Source organism: Pristis pectinata, chromosome 5 (assembly GCF_009764475.1).
Source record: "Pristis pectinata isolate sPriPec2 chromosome 5, sPriPec2.1.pri, whole genome shotgun sequence".
In the NCBI taxonomy this organism is placed as follows: domain Eukaryota; kingdom Metazoa; phylum Chordata; class Chondrichthyes; order Rhinopristiformes; family Pristidae; genus Pristis; species Pristis pectinata.
In genome coordinates, this window is record NC_067409.1 from 56,461,614 (window position 1) to 56,483,604 (window position 21,991).

Below are 21,991 nucleotides of genomic sequence, written 5' to 3' on the forward strand. Positions count from 1 at the left end.
CACTTGCATTTCTCTGCTACCTAGACTTGCATTTTTTTCTTTCTCAGGTCTGATAAAGGATCCCTCATAGAGTACCACAGCACAGAAACAGGCCCTTTTAGCCCATCTAATCCACGCTGACCTGATCTTCTGCCTAGTCCCATCTACCTGCACCCGGACCATATCCCTCCAAACCCTTTCCATCCACGTACCTATCCAAACCTCTCTTAAATGTTACAGTTGAACCTGCATCTACCACTTCCGCTGGCAGCTCGTTCCACACTCGCACCACCCTCTGAGTGAAGAAATTCCCCCTCAGATTCCCCTTGTATATTTCACATTTCACCCTAAACCGATGTTCTATAGTTCTAGTCTTGCTCAATCTTAGGGGAAAAAGTCCTGCATGCATTCACCCTATCTATACTCATAATTTTTGTATACCTCTATAAGATCTTCCCTCATTCTCCTATGCTTCAGAGAATAAAGTCTTAACCTATTCAACCTTTCCCTATAACTCAGGTCCTCAAGTCCCAACAACATTCTTGTAAATTTTCTCTGTGCTCTTTCGAGCTGATTGATAGCTTTCCTGTAGGTAGGTGACCAGAACTGCACACAATGTTTCATCTGAAACATTAACCTGTTTCTCTTTCCAAAGATCTTGCCTAATCTATTGAGCTTTTTCCAGCACTTTCCACTTTCTGCTTTTTATATCACCTTGGCTCACTTTTCCTTATCTTACTTGTGTAATTCTAACCAGCTGTGCAGCTCCCACCACCTTACTGTGGGCAACTCATTCCACAGACCGAAAAGCTTAATGTGCTGGTAACTACTGCCGTTAAACCATTTCAACTTGTCCTACCACAGACATTTCCTTAGTTATATACATCCCTTCGCTACCTTACATTTCTCTCTTTCCCATTTCTGACAAGGGTTGCAGGTCCAAAACATTGACTGTTTCTCTTTCCACGTGTTGTCTGGTCTACTGAGTTTTTCCAGCATTTCCTGTTGTAGTAGGATCATCTATGACTTGAGGTTATTTTGAAGTTTTTCACTGAATCACTATAGCACTGTAGTGTTTCTTTTTTTTTTGAACAATAAGCAATATATGTTTGAAATTGCGCTTCTCTACAATTATTAATGTGATTTTGCTGGGACAGCAGCATATACTGTTTTTAAGTGGCCTGTGAAATTTGAAAAATCACATTTGGAAACTCATTCTTTTGATGGTCAGTCATTCAATAACCCGGTTTCAATTATTTTTGTAAGGGATTTAGGAGAGAGTTGCTTTTAAAAGTTGGGCTTTGAAAGCAAACTATATTCTTGTTTAAAAGGTAACAAAAATACCTGTTTTCATTATTTACAAAGATCCATTCTTTAGCCTGACTCTTCAAATTTAATGCATAGAAGGTTCCTGGTCGTGGAAGGTTGTTGTGTGGTCTGTGGCATAGTCTTTGGTTCTAAACAAAAGGATTTATAAGCAGAGACACAAAAACACATCAAGTTTTCAGAATCAGTAAATGGAAATAAAAATAAATTACAGATGCTGGAAATCGAAAATAAAAATAGGAAATGCGAAAAATACATTTGTGAAAAAAGAAACCAGTTAATATTTCAGATTCACGACTCTTGGAACCTTCCATGGGTCTACCATTCAGCATAGACTTTGGTTTTAATGTATCCATGAAAAGGTTGGGAATGGAAGAATGAGTGTGCTACAATTCCTGCACTGCTTCTGCTGTTTCATTCCCTAACACAGGGGATTCTGAAGATGCATTGGCATGCAATGATGCCACCTCTGGGATTTTCATGTGTAACTGGCCTGCACAATTTATTCTGCTCTGTAGAATTGGGTATCTGTAAGGTTATCTTCTACATAACATAAAGAGGAGACATTCAGCAGAATCCATGCAAAGATGATGCCCTTCCTCTTCAGTCTTTTTACTGCAGGTTGATATCGCAGATTTCAGAAAATACAGATTTAAAAAATATAATTCAATGCTGGGTTAAATAATGAAACCATGAGAACTACAGATGTAAGAAAAATTAAATGTGAATTAAAGAGATTTTGCCTGAATATCCATCTATCTAGATGGGTGTGGCTTCCTTAATTTTTAAGTCTTATGATCTTACAATTTAAAGAATATATACTGCATCCAAATCCCCAAGTGTTTTCTATTTCTGTTACAGACTTACCTTTGTCACATATTGTCTTTCATTTTTCTAGCTGAATCAAACACTTTAGTTTCTTCTTCCAGAATATGGTGGCCTTGGTTTGGAATTCAGCTATAATGTTGCTGTGGCAGAAGAGCTGGGAAACATACATTGTGGTGGAATTCCCATGGCTATTGGCGTCCAGACTGACATGGCGACACCTGCTTTAGCCAGGTATGATTACAACTTTCAGCATGCATCCTTTTGGACAGTTATTCAATAAAGGCAAATTAGGAGCGTCATCAAAGAATTTGAAGGCAGAACATCAACGTCTTAAATCTAGTACCTGTAACATGGCAAGGTGTCACAAGGCACTTCACAGGAACAAAATCATCAATTCTTGACACAAAAAAATGATGATAGGGCAGGAAACCAAAATCTTGGTAAAAAAATGTGCTTTGAAGATTGTATTTAAAAAAAAAGAGAAGCAGAATTGAGGGTTAGGGAGTGTCGAGCTCATTTCCCAATGGTGGAAAAAGAACTGGAGAAGCATAGACAAACGAGGGATTGCAGGGCTGGATGGATTTGAAAAATACTCAGAGAACTTCAGAATTGAGGCATTGCTTAACCAGGAACATGTAGAGATCAATGAGTGCAAGCATGATAAGTGAACAGGATTTGGGAGTTAGGACACAAAGAATGGAGCTTTGGACTTCCTCAACTTTACAGATTGTTGCACAAGGTAGACCAGCAAAGATTGCATTGGAATAGTCATCTGAAAATGAGGGTTTCAGTGGCAAATGAACTGAAGCAAATGTGGGGGCAGGCTGTTATGGAGATTAAAATGTGTGATCCTGGGGGTGGGTAGCTCATAATCCATAACTCAACTCAAAAGGATTTAAACTAGAGTGGCAGGAGGAGGGGAACCACAGCAGCAGGGCAACAGGTGGTAGGGTTGAGGGCAAGAAAAATGGTATGACAAGTAAGATTGAAAGGAAGGACAGCAAGGGACAGGCTAATAAACATAGTAGGTCAGATGAGCTGAAATATGTGTTTATTTCAACACTAGGAGTATTATGGGTAAGGAGGATGAACTTAGAATCTGGATCAGTACATGGAATTATGATGATGTTGCCATTACAGAGACCTGGTTATGTGACGAACATGACTGACAGCTCAACATTCCTGGGTTTTGTTGTTTTAGACATGATAGAGAGCGGGGTAAAGGAGAGGGAGGGTTTGCACTACTAATAAGGGAGAATGTCACAGCAGTACTCAGAGAGGACATATTGGAGGGCTCATCCACAGGCAAGTTGGGTGGAGCTTAGAAATAGGATAGGTGCAAATACACTGATGGAATTAGACTTTAGAGTCACAAAGCATGTCATTTTGTTACCTACGGTGGTTATCTAGTTGGAGAAGTTCAAATTGGGAACTTCTGGAAAGTTAAGAATTAATTATTTTGTTGTCATTACATCACAAAGTAACAATACTGATATTTGGTCTGCCAATGGCATTTACATTTATATATTACATTTTACAAGTATCCCTTTCATTTGAAATTTTTCTTAAGCTCACAAATGGAAATAATTAACCATGCCGTAAACAGATTGGTGGTGAATGTTTTGGAACCGGAGGCTAGATTTTCCTGAAGACTGGGAAGTGCGGACTTTCCACCTGTCACACTGACGCTGGCAGTTACCTGAATCAGAATCGTTATGTATTTATTATTTCAGAACAGAATTCCAAACCCAAAGTAGGCTTAATGATCTTTCCTTGGTTATTTTGTATATTTTCAGACCAAAAGCCGAAAAATGGAATTAATGGTGAGCGTGGACACGGTTGGCTGTAGGGCATGTTTTTGTGCTGTTTAAATAAGATAGAGATTGTATTGTAATACTTCCAAATTAAGAAGTAGTTCTGTAAGTGGCATTAACATTTTGTTGAATTAGTTGCAAATGACATGACTTAATTTTTTGTTTTGCAGAAAGTTAATGATTAGAAGTCAGACTCTTTCCTACAAGTAAAAAGAATACTTGGCATACAACTCACCCAAGTTATCATACACCTTATTGTAGTTAGTTCTAGAATCTCTTTACAAAGAAGCTTGGGATCATGTTCCTGCTCACGTGGCTGTGAACTGTTGCACGAGAGCCAAGGAACAGAAAAAATAATCTTTCATTTAAGTAGCAATAGAAATGTCAGTAAGTCATTTATAATACTGTGTTTTTGTGTGCTATGCTATCCAATTTTTGTGAAAAGTAAAGAGATTTAAAGCATGCTAGGTGACGGCCATGATTTTCACTCTGAGTTCCACCATTTAACACCGAGGCTTCTAGAAGTGTATTGCCAAGCAATGATGCCACTTCTGGGACTTTCATTTGTAACTAAGTGGCCCACACAGTTTTTTGGGCATAGAATTTGACTCATTGATGCTAGTAGTACTCATGTCATTTGTGCCTCCAGAGCAATTATCACCTGCACTTAATAAGCATATGTGACTGGATTGTGGCCTTTGCATGTGGTCTCCAAAGAAATCATGGTCTTCAGGCTCCACAAAATCACCCACGTGAGCATGGAGGTAGACACCTCTAAGCTTCCTATCATTGCCTTCATTCAACCAGTGAATCAGAATCCAGTTTATTATCACTGACATACTGTATGTGTTGAAATTTGTTGTTTATCAGCGGCAGTACAGTGCAAGATATAAAGACATAAAAATTACCATGAGTTACAAAAATAAATAAATAGTGCAAAAGACGAATAATGAGGTAGAGTTCATGGGTTCATGGACCGTTCAGAAATCTGATGGCGAAGGGGAAGAAGCTGTTCCTGAAACGTAGAGTGTGGTCTTCAGGCTCCGGTACCTCCTCCCTGATGTTAGTAATGTGAAGAGGGCACGTCTCAGGTGGTGAGAGTCCTTAATGATGGATGCTGCCTTCTCGAGGCACCACCTCTTGAAGATATCCTTGATGGCGGGGAGGGTTGTGCCCCTGATGGAGCTGGCTGAGTCTACAACCCTCTGCAGCCTCTTTCGATTTTGTGCATTGGAGCCAGGCAGTGATGCAACCATCAGAATGCTCTCCACCACACATCTGTAGAAATTTGCAAGAGTCTTTGGTGACATACCAAATCTCCTCAAACTCCTAACGAAGTAGAGCCACTGGCATGCCTTGTTTGTGATCGCATCAATGTGTTGGGCCCAAGATAGATCCTCTGAGATCTTGATGCCCAGGAACTTGAAGCTGCTCTCCCTACAAAGACAAAATAGAAGTTATTTTGGATAAAGGTTACAAAATAAACTATTGTTTTGATAATGTAGCAGCACAGATGTCTTCTAATGATCAAATCACAGGGGTTGTTGTCATCACAATGAAACATTTATTAGTGGCATTCCTGGAAGATTACAGGTAGCAATTGCAGTGGAGGTGGTTTGGAGCGCAGTTGCCTCCTTATCCATTAGTTGCAGCATGGTCTCATTATAAGGTTCTTCATTTGAGAGCAGGGTGCAGTGTATAGAGCTCAACTTGACATCTTGTGAGGGCACCAGCAACGTGCCAGAAATTAGAGAGAGTCGGGGCAGAAGTGAGTGTAGTCGCTATTACTAAGGAGAAGGTGCTTGGGAAGCTGAAAGGTCTGGAGGTAGATAAGTCACCTGGACTGGACAGACTACACCCCAGGGTTCTCAAAGATGTAGCTGAAGAGGTTGTGGAGGCATTAGCCGTGATCTTTCAAGAATCACTAGATTCAGGAATGGTTCTGGAGGACTGGAAAATCCACTCTTTAAGAAGGGAGGGAGGCAAAAACAGGAAATCATAGGCCGGTTATCCTGACTTTAATGGTTGGTAAGATGTTAGAGTTCATTATTAAGGATGAGGTTTCGGGGTACTTGGAAGCGCATGATAAAATAGGCCGAAGTCAGCACGGTTTCCTTAAGGGGAAATCTTGCCTGACAAATCTGTTGGAATTCTTTGAGGAAGTAACAGGCAGGATAGACAAAGAATCAGTGGATGTTGTTTACTTGGATTTTCAGAAGGCCTTTGACAAGGTGTCACACAGGAGGCTGCTAAACAAGATAGGAGTCCATGGTATTACAGGAAAGGTACTAACATGGATAGAAGATTGGCTGACTGGCAGAAGGCAAAGAGTAGGATTAAAGGGGGCCTTTTCTGGTTGGCTATTGGTGACTAGTGGTGTTCTACAGGGGTTGATGTTGGGTCCACTACTTTTCATGTTATATGTTAATGATCTGGATGATGGAATTGATGGCTTTGTGGCCACATTTGCAGATGATACAAAGATAGGTGAAGGGATAGGTAGTGTTGAGGAAGCAGGGAGTCTGCAGAAGGACTTGGACAGGTTGGGAGAATGGGCAAAGAAGTGGCAGATGGAATATAGCATAAGGAAGTGTATGGTCATGCACTTTGGTAGAAGAAATAAAGCTGTAGAATGTTTTCTAAACGGGGAGCAAATTCAGAAATCGGAGGTGCAAAGGGTCTTGGGAGTCCTAGGGCAGGATTCCCTAAAGATTAACTTGTAGGTTGAGTTGGTAGTAAGGAAGGCAAATGCAATGTTAGCATTCATTTTGAGAGGACTAGAATATAAAAGCAAGGATGTAATGCTGAGGCTTTATAAGGTGTTGGTCAGACCACATTTGGAGTATTGTGAGCAGTTTTGGGCCCCATATCTAAGGAAGGATGTGCTGGCATTGGAGAGGGTCCAGAGGTTTATGAGAATGATCCTGGGAATGAAAGGGTTAATGTATGAGGAGAATTTGATGGCTCCGGGCCTGTACTCGTCAGAGTTTAGAAGGATGAGGGGGGGAATCTCTTTGAAACCTAACGAATATTGAAAGGCCTGGATAGAGTGGATATAGAGAGGATGTTTCCAGGTGGGAGAGTCCAGGACAAAGGGTGCAGTCTCAGAATGGAAGGATTTTCCTTTAGAATAGCGATGAGGAGGAATTTCTTTAGCTACAGGGTGGTGAACCTGTAGAATTCATTGCCACAGACAGCTGTGGAGGCCAAGTCATTGAGTATATTTAAAGCAGAGGTTGATAGGTTCTTGATTAGTAAGGGTGTCAAAGGTTACGGGGAGAAGGCAGGAGAATGGGGTTGAGAAGGAAAAATAAATCTGTAAGGAGTTTGTACATTCTCCCGTGTCTGCGTGGGTCTCCTCCAGGTGCTCTGGTTTCATCCCACATTCCAAAGACATACGGGTAGGTTAATTTGGGTTTAAAATGGGCGGCGTGGACTCGTTGGGCTAGAAGGGCCTGTTACCATGCTGTAAATAAAATTAAAATTAAAAATTAAATCAGCCATGATCGAATGGTGGAGCAGACTCGATGGGCTGAATGGCCTAATTCTGTTCCTATGTCTTATACTCTTATGGAGATTTTCAACATTATTTCATTATGTGGGGAATTGTACCCCCAGTGAACATCAGTGCAGCCATCCCCTGCCAGAAATGTTGGTGGGTTTCCTTGCTCTCCAACCCTTTCCACAGCACAGTATGTTTCTCCTGATATCTGTCTCAATTAAAGGAACTGAGTGAAACATGAGGGTCTCTTCCTCTCCCCTGCATCCCCTCTCCTCGGTGACTGCCATTATTGTGTGTTGCTGCCATCTGTCTGCCATGGGGCATAGCTCTATAAAGTTTGCCTCTGATTAGTGTACACCAAAATGCTATATTGGATGATATCTCATTTTAGCACATGCTAAAACACGATGCACTTACAAACATCTTTGGCCAACTTCACAAATTTTTGCATGGATACCATGGGCACTTAGTGTTATACGCAGCATCAATTTAGACGATTAATAAAAGGAGCAATCCAGTTTCTAGGCAACAGATTATTCTTGAAGAACAGGATAAAAACCAATCCAAAGTCAGATTTCTCATTTCTTGCAAAATAAAGCATATCTTTTTTTTATTGCTGTCAAGTTCTGTGCATTGTAGAGCTTGTTGACTAAGGGGGAAAAAAAGCAACAGTCCAAAATGAGATTTCATTTCTTTCCCAGATTTGGCTCAGAGGAATTGAAACGCCAATTTCTTCAACCTACCATTGCTGGAGACATGGTAGCCTGTTTAGGAGTCAGTGAAGCTGGAGCTGGATCTGATGTTGCAAGTACATAATATTGTTACTTAGTAAACAGAGTAGAGCATAACAATACAAATAATTTTTAAATGTCAAATAAATGTTAAAGTAGATTGTTTTAAGTTAATCACTGCTTGTATTACTTAAGTGTTCCTTAAAACTACTAGAGCATATGCATATTTCCAGCTTTTAATGGTCACATTTAAAAGCACACTTAAAGGGTGGGAGGGGGAAGGTTATATTTTGTAGTGCCAGAAGTCATCTTATTTGTGTGGGTATTGTTGACTTTCCACAATCAATGATTAGTTTGTCAATTGCAAGCTGACTTTGACCATATTGTTATCCTCAATGGGCCGGAATTGTAACCGCCTTAGTTTTCAGAATTTAGATTTTCCATTAACTACAAACTGGGGCTCCAGATAAGTTTTCAAAGAATTGCCTACTTCCAAGTTGGGTGATAAGATGATAGAAAATATAATTAAAATAAGTACAAAAATGTAGAACTTCAAAATCAAAGGAAAGCATAGTGTTAGACTGGATGGGGGAAATAAAATTAAAACGTAATTGATCAGCAAGAGAACAAAAGGAAAATAAAAGCACTGAGAGGCACAAACAGCAGATTATTACCTCTCACCATCTAGAACATAAATAATGAATATCATCTCTATATACTGCAGCAATTTTTGCTTATTGAAATACTTTTTTTTATCCTAAATATTATTAATGTGAAACATTGTTATAATTTCCTTTTAATGTTCCTTTTCTAATTGGGGTTTGACTTTGGTTACATCCAAGACGAGAGTGTCTACACTGTGATGTGGGCTGTAGCGATAGGCATAGAAGTAATACTAACATTTTGTGTTTCAGCTTTTATGAACTGCTATTTGTAGTTTGTGACTATCAACTTCTCAAAATTGCTGCCCTAATTTTATATGTAAAGCTCAAAGTATACCTGCTTTTTCTGTTCCTTCCAATAAGCATGAAAAGAATTAAAAGTTCAAACCTAATCTAATATTTTTTTCAAAACATGCTGCTTCTCCATATTTCATTGTTGGATTAGCACTGTGCGAGTTTCACATGACCAAAAACCAATGTGCCTCAACTATGAATACGGCCCCATTTAGATATGGCTGGTATCTTACTGAAAAGAAACTAAACATAATGCTGTTGAAATAGTGTTTTGCATGAATATTTTGGAAGTGCCATGGAAAGCCTGTCCAACTCTTCCTGTTGGTCAGACAGATTTTTAAAATCACCCCTTTCCCTTCAACTTTGAGATAAACCTAAGAAATATCAATAAATAGAGAATGCCCACAAAGGAAGATTAGAGGATAAAACAATATGAATGAGGAATGGAATTGTTTAGTTTTGGTTGGAGCTCTGTTTATAAGATAGTTTGGTTTGGTTTGATAAGATTTAATAGCTCCAGAGTTGGACTTAATAACACAATAGACCTATATTGTAATATTAGTGTTTTTTTTTTCATTTCATTGTTTCAGGTGAATGTAAAAATTGCCTTTAGGCCAGTGAAATGAAAATTACTTGGACTGTCAGTAGCTAAGATTTATAGAAGAAAACAGCCTGTATTTTGTAGTCAGCAATGAAGCCATCTGTCACTGAACACCAACTTAACCTAGAAAAAGCTAATAACCTTCGTGACATGGATTTCCCGTTCCCTGACATCAGATGATAGGATTTGTTCCATCCAGCAACAATGATGTCATCAAGTTGACTGAGCAACTAATTATATGGAAGAATTCTTATGGACTGCATTCTAGAAAGTGAAAAGAATTGTTTAGCTTAATCTTATATACTGTACAATAACTAAACTGGTCTGGTTAGTTAGATTTCACATGAACAGGATATTTCCTAAAATGTGAATTCCTGAAGGGACATTCATTGAGATCCAGTTGATAATTTTGTTGCAAGGACCATTTGAATTCTACAAAGTTTTGGATCACTATAACTGGTAGATCTTGTTCTGTTGTGTTTAATATCTTAAGGTTTGTTCATCTTTACAGATATCAAGACGAAAGCTGTAAAGAGCGGAGATGACTATATAATAAATGGAGGGAAAATGTGGATAACTAATGGTTGTCAAGCTGACTGGATGTGTCTTTTAGCAAACACCAGTGATGGGCCTCTTCACAAAAGCAAGTCTCTCATTTGTCTGCCCATGAAATTACCAGGTAAGAATTCAAGTGAATATCAAATACAGGTAAGATGAAAGGTTTATCAAAGGTCTCACTGCCCTGTGTGCTGCTAATACATAAATGGATATCAGAAATCCTGTGAACCATTTGACCCATACTCATTAAATGTGAATTTGGCCATCTCAGTGATTGAGACCAGACCCCAACCCCTGCACTGTCAGTGGTGTTTAATGAAATACTCATTAGAAATACTTGAAGTAACTGTTATTCTATTGGGTAGCACTGTAATTGATGTTTTCAGTGGCAAAATATGCCATAGACACAGTCGATATTTTATTGTGAAAATTTATTTTGAGAATGCTCAGTATGGTCCTAGACTGCTCAAAATGCTTCCAGAGAATATTTTATGCATACTATTTTTTTCTCTCAGCCATAGATTTTTGAATGTTCACGATAATTAGTTCTAAACATTAAATCTATTCACTGGATTGTACTTTAATGCCTTCCTTAAGGCTTCTGCTTACAAAACCCTGGAGATGAACAATGTTTTTGCCTAAACCTAAAAGCCTGTAACTTGAATTTGAATTTTTCAGTCTCAGCATTCAAATTGTAGCTTGTGTACCTGAATACATTGCTATTAATCACTCAGCTCTATGGATGAATGATTCTCTCTGCCTTCCTAATTTTCAGCCTGCATTGCTTGGGTATTTTGAAAAGTTTATAGAAACTACAAAATAGAGAGTAGTGAGTGAAAGAGAGAATGGGACCCGAGAGATATAAAAACCAGTAGGAAATGGAAAGGCAGAGTCCAATGTATAAAGAGTTGAACTTTGACTCTATTGTTTATCTACTTATGTTTGTTGATTATTAGGAAATCTAATTGTTAATTCCATACAGCAATGCAATGAAGAGAAAAACAATTGGTTTCTTTCCTAGTTTTCATTTGATTAATTAAAAATGAAGTAAATTGAGCCAACAAGCTGCTTTGAAGGAAATGGATAGAATTGGTAGAAATAGGTGAGGGAAAGATTATGACCATTTGTTACTCACCCTGGTGAAATGACATGATCTTGGGGTGGATTGGATAGAAGTTAAGATGTTGAAAGAAGAAGGAAATACAGACCTTAATTAATTCTAAGGAGTACGGATAAAGACAAAGGACAAGATAGGAAGGGCAGGGGATAGATGAAAGGTATAGAGAGAGTAATGTAAATAGGATGAAGGTTGGGAGGAGTTTTGAGCATTGGAAGAGCAGAAGAAACAGCTATTGAGATCCACTTTCTCTCTATTGTCTCACCCTGAATGTGACCTGAAGCTGCTGGTGGCTTTTATCCTCCCACTATGCATTACCATTCAATGATCAGATAGAACATTGAACAGTTTGTGTCCACTGAGCAAGTTTTTGAATCCTGGTATCAGCACTGCATGGAAGTGTCAACCTGGGTTATGAGTTTAAGTTTGTAGAGGGATCTACAACCTTTAATATGTAATCAATTGATTGATTAATTACCAGTACTTATTGTTCTTAAAAGAATTATTTCTTCAGTACAGGAAAGCAGTTCGAAGTGCTTTGTGATTAAATTAACTAATCGTATACATAATATTTTCCAGGAATTAATGTGGCTAGGAAGCTCGATAAGTTAGGCATGAGATCATCTGACACAGCAGAGATCTTTTTTGAAGACGTTAGGGTTCCAAGAAAATATCTCATTGGGGATGAAGGAATGGGCTTCACCTATCAGATGTTACAATTCCAAGAAGAACGTATGTGGAGTGTTGCAGTAAGTAAGTAATTTCTGTTGTTCATGTGCAAATTAGATGGCTTTAGTGGGATTTGTGGAGAACAAAAATTGGAAACTTGGGTTATAACTTGAAAGCAATGAAAGAACTATAGCAAATTGAAAGAGAATGCTGCAGCTTTTTTTTAGAAAAAGTGAAACATCCGAAAGCAGCAGCATGAAAAAGGGTGTATTTACCAAAGTCAAAAGCAAAATCAAGAAAATATTGTCCTCAATAGATTCTTCAAAGAGGAAAAGCAAAGTTATATTTGTATATTGTTTATCAGGTTGATTTCAACATTTACTGTGTTACACAGGTTGAATTATGTGGTCATTTGATAAAGAACGTATGATCTTTGGAACCTCTGTAGGCTTTCCCATATAGACAGGAGGCCTTTGACAAATGGTGTAAGTAGCGTTGGAGACCAACCTATGTAGAACTGCTTGTACAGAGTACTAAATGTGGAATTTAGTGATTGGGGAAATTTAAGGATGATCTCCTTCTAAAATGTAGTGAGTCTTTGGTAAACAAGCTGGCTGCTAGTGTCAGATGCATTGTAGGTCACTAGTTAGAACTGGTTACCCTGTAATTACTATCAGTAGGGGCTAACTCGGACCTTTAGAATTTTTGCTAATGCATGTAGTGCAGAGTCCAGTTTTATGGAGTACTATTTTTACTGACTAAGTGAAGGTTTTCCACAAAGTGGTCCCCAGACTGTTTGGTTTCTCTGATGTAGAAAAGTCCATATATTGAACAGCAAATATAATACTCTAGATTGGTAGAGGTGCCAGTGAATCTCTGCTTCACCTGGAAAGACTGCTTGGGTGCCTGTATGTGGAAGAGATAAGGTAAAAGATCAGATGTTGCATCTCCTGTGGTTGCACGGGAAGGGATGTGGTTGGTGGAGATAGAAGAGTGGAGCAGGGAATTGTGAAGGGAACAGTCACCTTGGAATGTTGAAAGCAGAGGGAATGGGAAAATGAGCCTAGTGGCGGAATCTCATTGAAGATAGCGGAAATTTTAAAGGATGATTCATAGAACATGGAAGTTGGTGGGATGGAAAATGAGGAGCAGGAGAACACTATACTTGTTCTGGCTAGGGGAAGATGAGTCAGAGAAGAGAAAATATAAGACTCACTTGAGGACTCAATTGGCTGTTATGGAGCAATTAAGCAAAAAGCAAGATATCTCAGGGGTAATAGTCCCAGCACAGATTCCTGTGATACATCACTGATTCTGATTCGCAAAACTACCCTTGACCATCGCCCTCTGCCTCCTACCACCAAGCCGATTTCTGATCCAATTTGTCAGATTGGCCTGGATGCCATTGGCACTTGTCTTTTTGGATCAGTTTAACGAATAGGACCTTGTCAAAGTTCATTCTGAAGTCCATGTCAACTGTACTACCCTCATCATCATGTTCAATCACCACCCCGGAAGATTCAATTAAATTAGTCAGACAGTATCTCCTCTTACAAAGCCATACTGTTTATTCCTTGATTAAACTTGCCTTTCCAAGTGTAGATTAATCCTGTCCCTCAGAATTTTTTCCAATAACTTCCCTCCCACTGATGTAAGATTTGGAGGCCTGTACTTATGTGGCTTATCCCTGTTGCCCTTCTTGAATAAAGACATTCACTGTCCTCCAGTCTTGTTACTTATCTATGGCCAGAGAAGATTTGAAAATATCTGTCAGTTATGATATCAACTAGGATCATTTTAGTGAAATATCAAATGTAGAAATTTAAAGATGAAGTTGCAAAAAAGATGAGCACACTTTGGCAAATGATAATGTGCTCAAGGACTTTGGAAAGGAGAGGGACATGGGCATTAGAATCCCAGAAAGGGTAGGATCTTGATGAAGCTCACAAATAGTCATCAATAATCCTTGTAATTATCCCACAAAAATGTACTAATAATGTTCAAAACTGAAGGAATCTGGAGTATATTGTTTGGCTGTCTTTTATATATAATCCAAGATGGCTTCATACGATAAATTCACTGTGTGGATGTTTGAATGCACAGTATAGCTGCTTTAAAATCTCAGTTCAGTTACAATATCTTTTATTTTTCTCTTTTCAGTATTGTCTCCGATGAAAAATATCATACAAGAAACAATTGAATATACACGACAACGTAAAATTTTTAACCAACCTGTGTTGCATAACCAGACAGTGCACTATCGCCTTGCTGAACTTGAGACTGAAATTGAACTTGTTCGTTCTCTTCTTTATCGTTGTGTTGGTATGGCTTTAGTAACTCAATCACTTTCAAATTCAAACAGTGTTATTTCATTTTCATTAATTCTTCAGTTACTATGGTGCTAATTTTAAAAGGGTTGTGTGGATGTTTGTTGGGCAGAAATGGCTTGCTCCAAAGTGGTGTCTGGAAATCCAGGGAAATGAGGGCCCGGCTGATCTTATTGCACAGAGCTCTTAATTTTCATTGGAATGTTTCCAGAAACTGACCTGAAGAAGCAAATGTTCATGGGAAAGAGGTTACAGCTAGGATTGCAGGATTGGCTTTGGATAGTCAGATGAGTGGTTGGAAATTTGTTGGAGTCAGGGGTTCAGGAGAATTTGATCAGGGAAATGGAGAGAAGGTCTAGATCACCCAATGTACACAGTTTGAAGAAAACTCTGCTAGCTTTGGTCTTGGCGTACTTGACTGATCAACAACCAAATTGATAATGGAACCTGGTAGAAGGCAGCAGGATGACTGGGTAATTTGGTCCCCATGTATCTTTCCAGGTTGCTGAGTTTCTGCCAGCTGCATCCTTTTTAAAAATTACCCAGCTGGGAACTTATTTATGTACATCATGTATTTTTTTTAAAATGCAAATTGGTGTCAGTGTTATTTTATTATAAGTGGTATTCCATTTGTTTAAAATCTTACATTTCATTAATGAGAATTGTACTGATTGCTGACTTAATGGATGGAAACCATTTTTTGCTTCATAAGATTTTCAAGCATGCAATCAAGGCAAGTGAATAACCTTAGAAAAGAGAGAGGATGTGGGTAAATTGGTATTGGAAATTTTGTTAAATGCATCATATGAGCTAGATTCCCTCTTTAGCTTGAATGATGCTATGAATATGGTATGTTTTGCTGAGATATTTGAATTATTCAGATTGAATGTACTTGATTCACACTAATGTGCATCTAAACAGTTAATGGTGCTGTAAATAGTTTTATATGTGCATATCATTTAATTTAAACACTTGGATTTTTTGTTAGTTTTTTGTTACTTTCAACTGCATTTAAAAGGGCATAGATTTTTTGCTACACAGTTCAAATAAGATCTGTAAACAGTTTTTAATACCCTACTGTAACATGAGACTTAGCTTAAATAATTTATTAAAATGCATCGCAAAATTACTGCTTGTTATAGCTGCCTGACACAACAACACTATTCATTAGATCGCTGGATTTATCAGGGGAATTTGTGTTCCTGTCAGCAGTGATACTCTGCTACCAAAAAAATATGTCACAACTTTCAAAATTTTTACATGTCACAAAGAAGTTGGAGTTTGCCCAAGGCAGGGGATGTTTGGAATTGAGGTGACATTTCACCTAACATCACCTTGTAGTTATGTTATGTCAAACCTGGTCTCCTTGCCCTCATCCACCAGCAAATATGAGACTCTTTTTATAACAGTAGACTTTGTTATATTTCCTTCACATAAAAGTTAAATTAAGTTGACTTGTTTTTTTTTTAATTCAGCTCAATATATTCAAGGGGAAGATGTGACCAAATTAGCCTCAATGGCAAAGTTGAAGGCAGGCCGTCTGGTTCGTGAGGTTACTGATAGCTGTCTCCAGTTCTGGGGAGGAATGGGCTTTACCAATGAAGTGTTGGTCAGCAGACTGTATAGGTAAGCAACTTTTTTTTTAAAAATGAAGGAATGAATTAAGTTTAATCATTTTTTTTAATATTTTATAGGAAACCTCCACCAAAATACTATCTACATTAAAATTAAATCTATAATACTAGATATTTCAACAATCAATTAAGGGTTGTGAAGTGTGTAAATTATCTTGAAGATCTTTAATATCATTTTACTATGAGCTGGCTTGTATTATAGATTTTCATGTAGGGGAAAATCATGTGGATTGCAAAGCGTAGCCCCAGAAAAATACAGCTACTTTCTAAACATGCTAAAATTTGGAATGCTTTGGAAGAAACCCAAGAATAGTTGTAGCATATCACTTTCAATCTCCAGACAATATGGTATAGCAGATATTAAAAAAGGTAATAGAATAATGATCTCAGCAATGATATTTATTGGTGATTTTAAAAGGACTTTAAATAAAGGCTTGAATTGGGAGATTCAATATAATTTCAGTGGAGATAATAATAATAATGGGGGAAAAATAATTTCATACTTTTTTGGAGAGGGATAAAATACAATATCCACTTAAATGAAAATTACAGAATTGGAGGTGGTGGGGATAAAAAAGACAGTTCTGCTTGCTGGAGTAAATACTTGAAAGAAGTAAAAACAAAAAAGGCTGAAAACACTCAGCAGGTTAGACAGTATCTGGGGGGAAAGAAAAGCAGAATTAACATTTCAGGTTAAAGATTCTTTGACAAAACCAGGGAAGAGAGAGAACAAATTAGTAAAAGTTCCAGAAAAATTACGGGAAGAATGGATAGGACAAAGAATATATGTGATAAAGCGAGGACAGGGTACAGTGGGGATAAATCCTCCAGTCAATTGGTTTATAGGGCAATTATAAGGTGATGATAAGGCAAAAGTACAATGTGTTGCAAATAGTGAGGCTGTGAGTCATGGAGGAAACTCTGAGTCAATATCACAGATGGATGATTAAAAGCAGAAATGGCCTGTTCTGATACAGGCAGAGAAAGCTAGTTACTCAGTTCTAAGACAAAGAAAAGCTGGTAATCTGAAATTATTGAAATCATTGTAGAATCCTGAGGGATGTGACCCAGAAAGATGAGATGTTGTTCCCCAAGTTACGTCAGGCCACGTTAAGTCAGTGTGAGGCGAAAGGCAAAACAGTCAGAATGGGACAGAGAATTAAGGTGACAGTCAATTGGATGTTCAATTATACTTGCAGACTGAACAGAGATGTTCTGTAAAATGGTCACCCAATATGTCTTGAATTTCTCTAATGTAGAGGAGACCAGGTCATTTACACCAATTGCAGTAAAGTAAACTAAGCCATGCAAGTGAATTGCTACTTCACCTGGATGGTATGTTTGGATCCCTAGCTGGTGGGAAGGGAAGAAGTAAAAATGGGTTAGGGTAGGATGAGTGTAAAACTGGGTGCTGTATAGTGGGCATAGACTCTGGGTCTATTTTAATGCAGTATCTCTCCATGAATCTGACTAAAAGGGCTGCTGTTGCATTTCCTACAATTGTGTGGGTACTTGTGAGAAGGGTAGTGGGTGTTGGAGATGGAAGAGGGAATAATTCCTTTGGAAAGATGAGAGGGACGAGGAGAATGTGTCTGGTGATGGTATTATCTTGAAGTTGGGTGAAATTATGGAGGATCTTGTGTTGAATGTGGAAACTGTGGGGTGGAAGGCAAGGACAAAGAGAACGCCATCTTTGCTATGGATGGGAGGAGACTATTTAAGAGCAGAAGTGTGTGAAACGGAAGAGATACGATTGAGAGCCCTGTCAACTGTGGTGGAGGGAAAGCCATGGTTAAGGGCAAAGGAATCCTATGGTGCCTTTTTTGTTGAATTTGCAGCTGTTACTAGAATTAAAAGGAGGGATTGACCTTGTTGTAGTTGCAAGCTGTCACTGCCAGAAGAGAGATGTCTGCACTACGTGTGACAGAAACGCAAAACTAATGGTTTTAATGTTTTGATATCTTGAGGAAATGAAATAGCATATGTGTAATGTTGTTTGCATTTCATAAATATCTGCAAATTTGCTGCTTGGTCTTTTTAACTGTTCCGATTTTATCGCAACAGATAACCAGAGAACTGTATGCACAACTAAGGTAGCAATGAGAACTAAACTTGCACAATAGAAAGTGATCAAGTATTGCTAGCAATCTCCAGGGCCCAGCAAAGGACCAAACTCTGCATCAAATAGCATGTGATCACAGTTTTATTGAAACTTCAAGCTGCTTCTTGAATGACATCAGCAGTCCTTTGTCTAAACGTTATTTTCTTTCTTGCCTTCACACCTTCATCAATTTTTAATTTGAAGCTTCAAGGAAAGTTGCTATTCAAATCTATGTTTGGATTTGGACATTTGAGGGCAAACCAGACAAATTCCATTATAGGTGTGAACTCCCTCCTGTTAAGTTTCCCTGTATTTTATTTACATATAGCATTACCCCAGTGATGTTCTTCTGACAATACCTGCTCAGGTAATTATAGGAAGACTATTTTTATTCCTTTTTAAAAAATGTAGAAAAGAACAGTTTTACCTTCTGATTGGTTTTTCTTTTCCTTTCATTACTTTTCAAGTAGCAGGATCAAATTTGAGGCCATAGAGCACAGAAGCAAAACTTCGGTCCACTGAGTCGCTGCCAATCACCAAGCACCCATTTACATTAATTCCATTTTATTCTCTCCAAATTCCCATCAACTCTCCCCATGTTCTACCACTACGCTTACCTACATCTTTGGCATGTGGGATGAAACCAGAGCACCCAAAAGAAACCTGCTTGGTCAAAGGGAGAATGTGCAAACAGCATATGAGGGCATGATTGAAACAAGACCCCCCCCGGCAATGTGAGGTAGTAGCTCTACTAGCTGCACTACTTTGTAAAATATACCATCAATTAACTACCAGTTTCCTTTGGTTTTAACCTAATTTTGATGTCATGGATCTTTATCACTTATCAAAGATAGGAGAAGTTGACTTAAGACATTGAGTAATCCTGGTATCTGAAAGGATTAACAAAGTTTGTTTGGGTTGTTATTTTAATAAATCATTGTAGTGTAGGATGCTCTGTAGAGTTTTTGTTGCAAGTCACAGCAAGAAATGAAGGAAATTAGTTTAGAATGCTGAAAGTAAGATGATGCTCAAATCAGTAGCCTGGATTTATTTGGAAAATTCTGCCACTTCTGCTTAGAACTGGCAAGATTTCCATTCTTGGGCTTGGGCACAAATTTTTCATGAATGCTTGTATTGAGATTTTCTTTCCAATCGTACACTGATGTTGGACTTCTCATGGAATCAAGTGGCGGAGCATCAATCTCCTGCTCCCCACAATTACACTAGGAAATCTGCCTGCTGAATCCATGCCCGGTCTAACCTGGTGCAGTTCAATAACTCCATTCATCTCAATAGAGAAGACAAAGGAGATGAGTAAGATTCAGCTACCTTTTTTTTACTTGAGTTACCTTCAATGTGTTAAATTGTTTTAAATTTTTCTAGTATTATATCTAATATCTTAAAATGATAAAAATGAATGTGGTTAATATTTAATGATTTTTGAATGTCAAACACACAAGAATTCAAATTGTTTGGCAGCTTTGAAACGTGAGCCTGGGGGAATGGTTTAGCTACTTTATTTTATGGCCCTAAGGCCATGCACCAAGCAAGGCCTCTCTGACCACATTACATCCAAGTTCATCCAAAAATTGGCAACAGATTTTCAACAGGCAAGTATTGGACAGAGTGAGAGCAGGATATTCTGGGTCATTGATTTGCTCGGCTAGATTTCAACATACTGTATCTTGTATGCAGTCAATGAATGATTGATTGATTGTTTTCTTATTTTTCCTTGAGGGATATGAGGTTGATGTCAATTGGAGCTGGTGCAGATGAAGTCATGTTGTCCATCATATGCAAGTACATGGGGACCTTTCCTGGAACGAAATGATTGATTAACACAATAGCTAAGTCAACACATGGGCAATAATAAAAAAAAGTGATTGCATTATTAGTAATTTCTATGTAACATTTTATGATTTCATGAAACATTTAGAAAAAGCTAACATACAAGAAAGTATGTAAATTCTAGACTATGATGTATAGTCTTCTGTAATGATTTTGCCTTGGACACGAAAGATCATTTTCGCTTGTACTGAAGGTATTTTTCAAGTCAAATAATTATATTTTTTATCTAAGTTAATTCCTATGAGCTATGAATTATTGGGGCTATTTCAACTCAAATAGTAAAGTCTAAAGTAATTTAACAGATTTTTAAAATGTTATTTAGAGTTTAAATAGAATGAAATAAAAAGGGCCATGTGTAGAGTCATCAGTTTAAAATTCTGTGTGGTTATGTTAAGGGAATAGCCATTATGCAGATTATTTGAATTTGAACAAACTATTGTGCTATGGAAAGAAAGCAGGCTGTTTGGTTTTGCTTTAAATTCTTCCAGCTGAGACCTATGAACCTCTGATTATATTATTTTACCTTTTTATGGAGGGAGAAATGGATTTTGCGGTTTGGGATCTCCATTTTTTTAATTTAACAGTACAGCACAGTACAGGCCCTTCGGCCCACAATGTTGTGCCAACATTTTATCCTACTCCAAGATCTAACCCTTCCTTCCCACATAGCCCCCTATTTTTCTATCATTCATGTGTCTAACTAAGAGCATCTTAAATGTCCCTAACGTATCTGCCCCCACAACCTCTGCAGGCAGTGCGTTCCACGCACCCACCACTCTCTGTACAAAAAAAAACTTACCCCTGACATCCCTCTTATACCTTCCTCCAACCACCTTAAAATTATGTCAATGCTGTTTATTACAAGAGAGTATGGAATGTTGGAGAATGACGCCATGCACTTTGTGAAAGTTGGCACCTGAAACAGCTGGTGTCCAATCTAGGGCCTCCAACCCTATACTGTGGGGAAAGGAGGGTAGGTGACAAATCGAGCAATTCCAAGGCTGGGCCAAAATTTTGATAGCAGATCAAATGATGGAGTATCACTGAGCCTTAAGTAATGCTAAGTGCCTAAGCAGAAATGGTAGTTTGGGATAGTGGATCTTTGTGAAGCTAGAAAATTGCACATACATTTCAGAGTATTAAGATCATTATATAGGTAAAGTTTTGGTGAAAACGTTTAACACAAAATACAAGATTCACTGTTATTTTAACCAGTATTAACAACTAGGAACTACTGCTGAAATCCACTGTTCAAATGTAAAAATCCTAAATCCATCATTCAGATTTTGGGAATATGATTAAGATGTTCCATGACTGGAATTCTAATGGTTTGGCAAAGTATTGGCTGAGAAAAATATGACTAAATATAAACCATGGGTAAGATGGATTTTCTTTGAGAGCCTCCAGAGCAAAACTTTGGAACTCCTCTCCTATATACCACTTTTGCCTAAAGTTGAATGTTTCCTGTTAATAGTTTGAGTTATCATGTCAATACCTTAAAACGGGGTAACTTAGTTGGTTCTATATCTGATTTTGATATGGCATTAGGCTTTATAATTTTATAATATTGGTTGATCTTCTGTTATGTTGCACATTATGGTTCTGTTTTGCAAATAAGATGTTCTACTTGAGCACCAGTGGTTGATTCATAAGCAAAAATAGTGAAAATGAAGTAACAACGATAGACATAATCTCCAAAGTGTGATGGGGAAAAGTGAAAAATGTATACATTTTCTCTGAACTTGCTCTTTCATGACGAACACAAAAATAAATCTTTGTTACTACCTTGTTTTACTTTAATTCCAAGCAGCAACTAACAAGGGAAAATAAGGATGTGTGGGATTACTACTTTGAAATTCATATGGACTATACGATTCTTTTTGGTCTTAAACTGAATAATTACTTAAATAAAATAAAAATGCTCTTTAAATTAAATAGTAAAGAACCTTCCATGCAATTTAAAGTTTATATAACAAAACTATATTTTTAAGGACACATGG

The 21,991-nt window shown here is 37.9% G+C and overlaps 1 protein-coding gene across 1 annotated transcript in view; it reads left to right on the top strand.

The window, feature by feature from the left end:
- Window positions 1-21,775, top strand: part of zgc:85777 (uncharacterized protein LOC405871 homolog) — a 40,559-nt gene extending 18,784 nt beyond the window's left edge. Inside the window, exons 3-9 of the mRNA XM_052016891.1 lie at window positions 2,235-2,364; window positions 8,151-8,257; window positions 10,249-10,416; window positions 11,992-12,165; window positions 14,242-14,403; window positions 15,884-16,034; window positions 19,881-21,775. Coding sequence (XP_051872851.1) covers window positions 2,235-2,364; window positions 8,151-8,257; window positions 10,249-10,416; window positions 11,992-12,165; window positions 14,242-14,403; window positions 15,884-16,034; window positions 19,881-19,974 — 986 coding nt within the window. The 3' untranslated portion in view covers window positions 19,975-21,775. The remainder of the gene's footprint in view (window positions 1-2,234; window positions 2,365-8,150; window positions 8,258-10,248; window positions 10,417-11,991; window positions 12,166-14,241; window positions 14,404-15,883; window positions 16,035-19,880) is intronic.
- The last annotated feature ends 216 nt before the right edge of the window (window positions 21,776-21,991 follow it).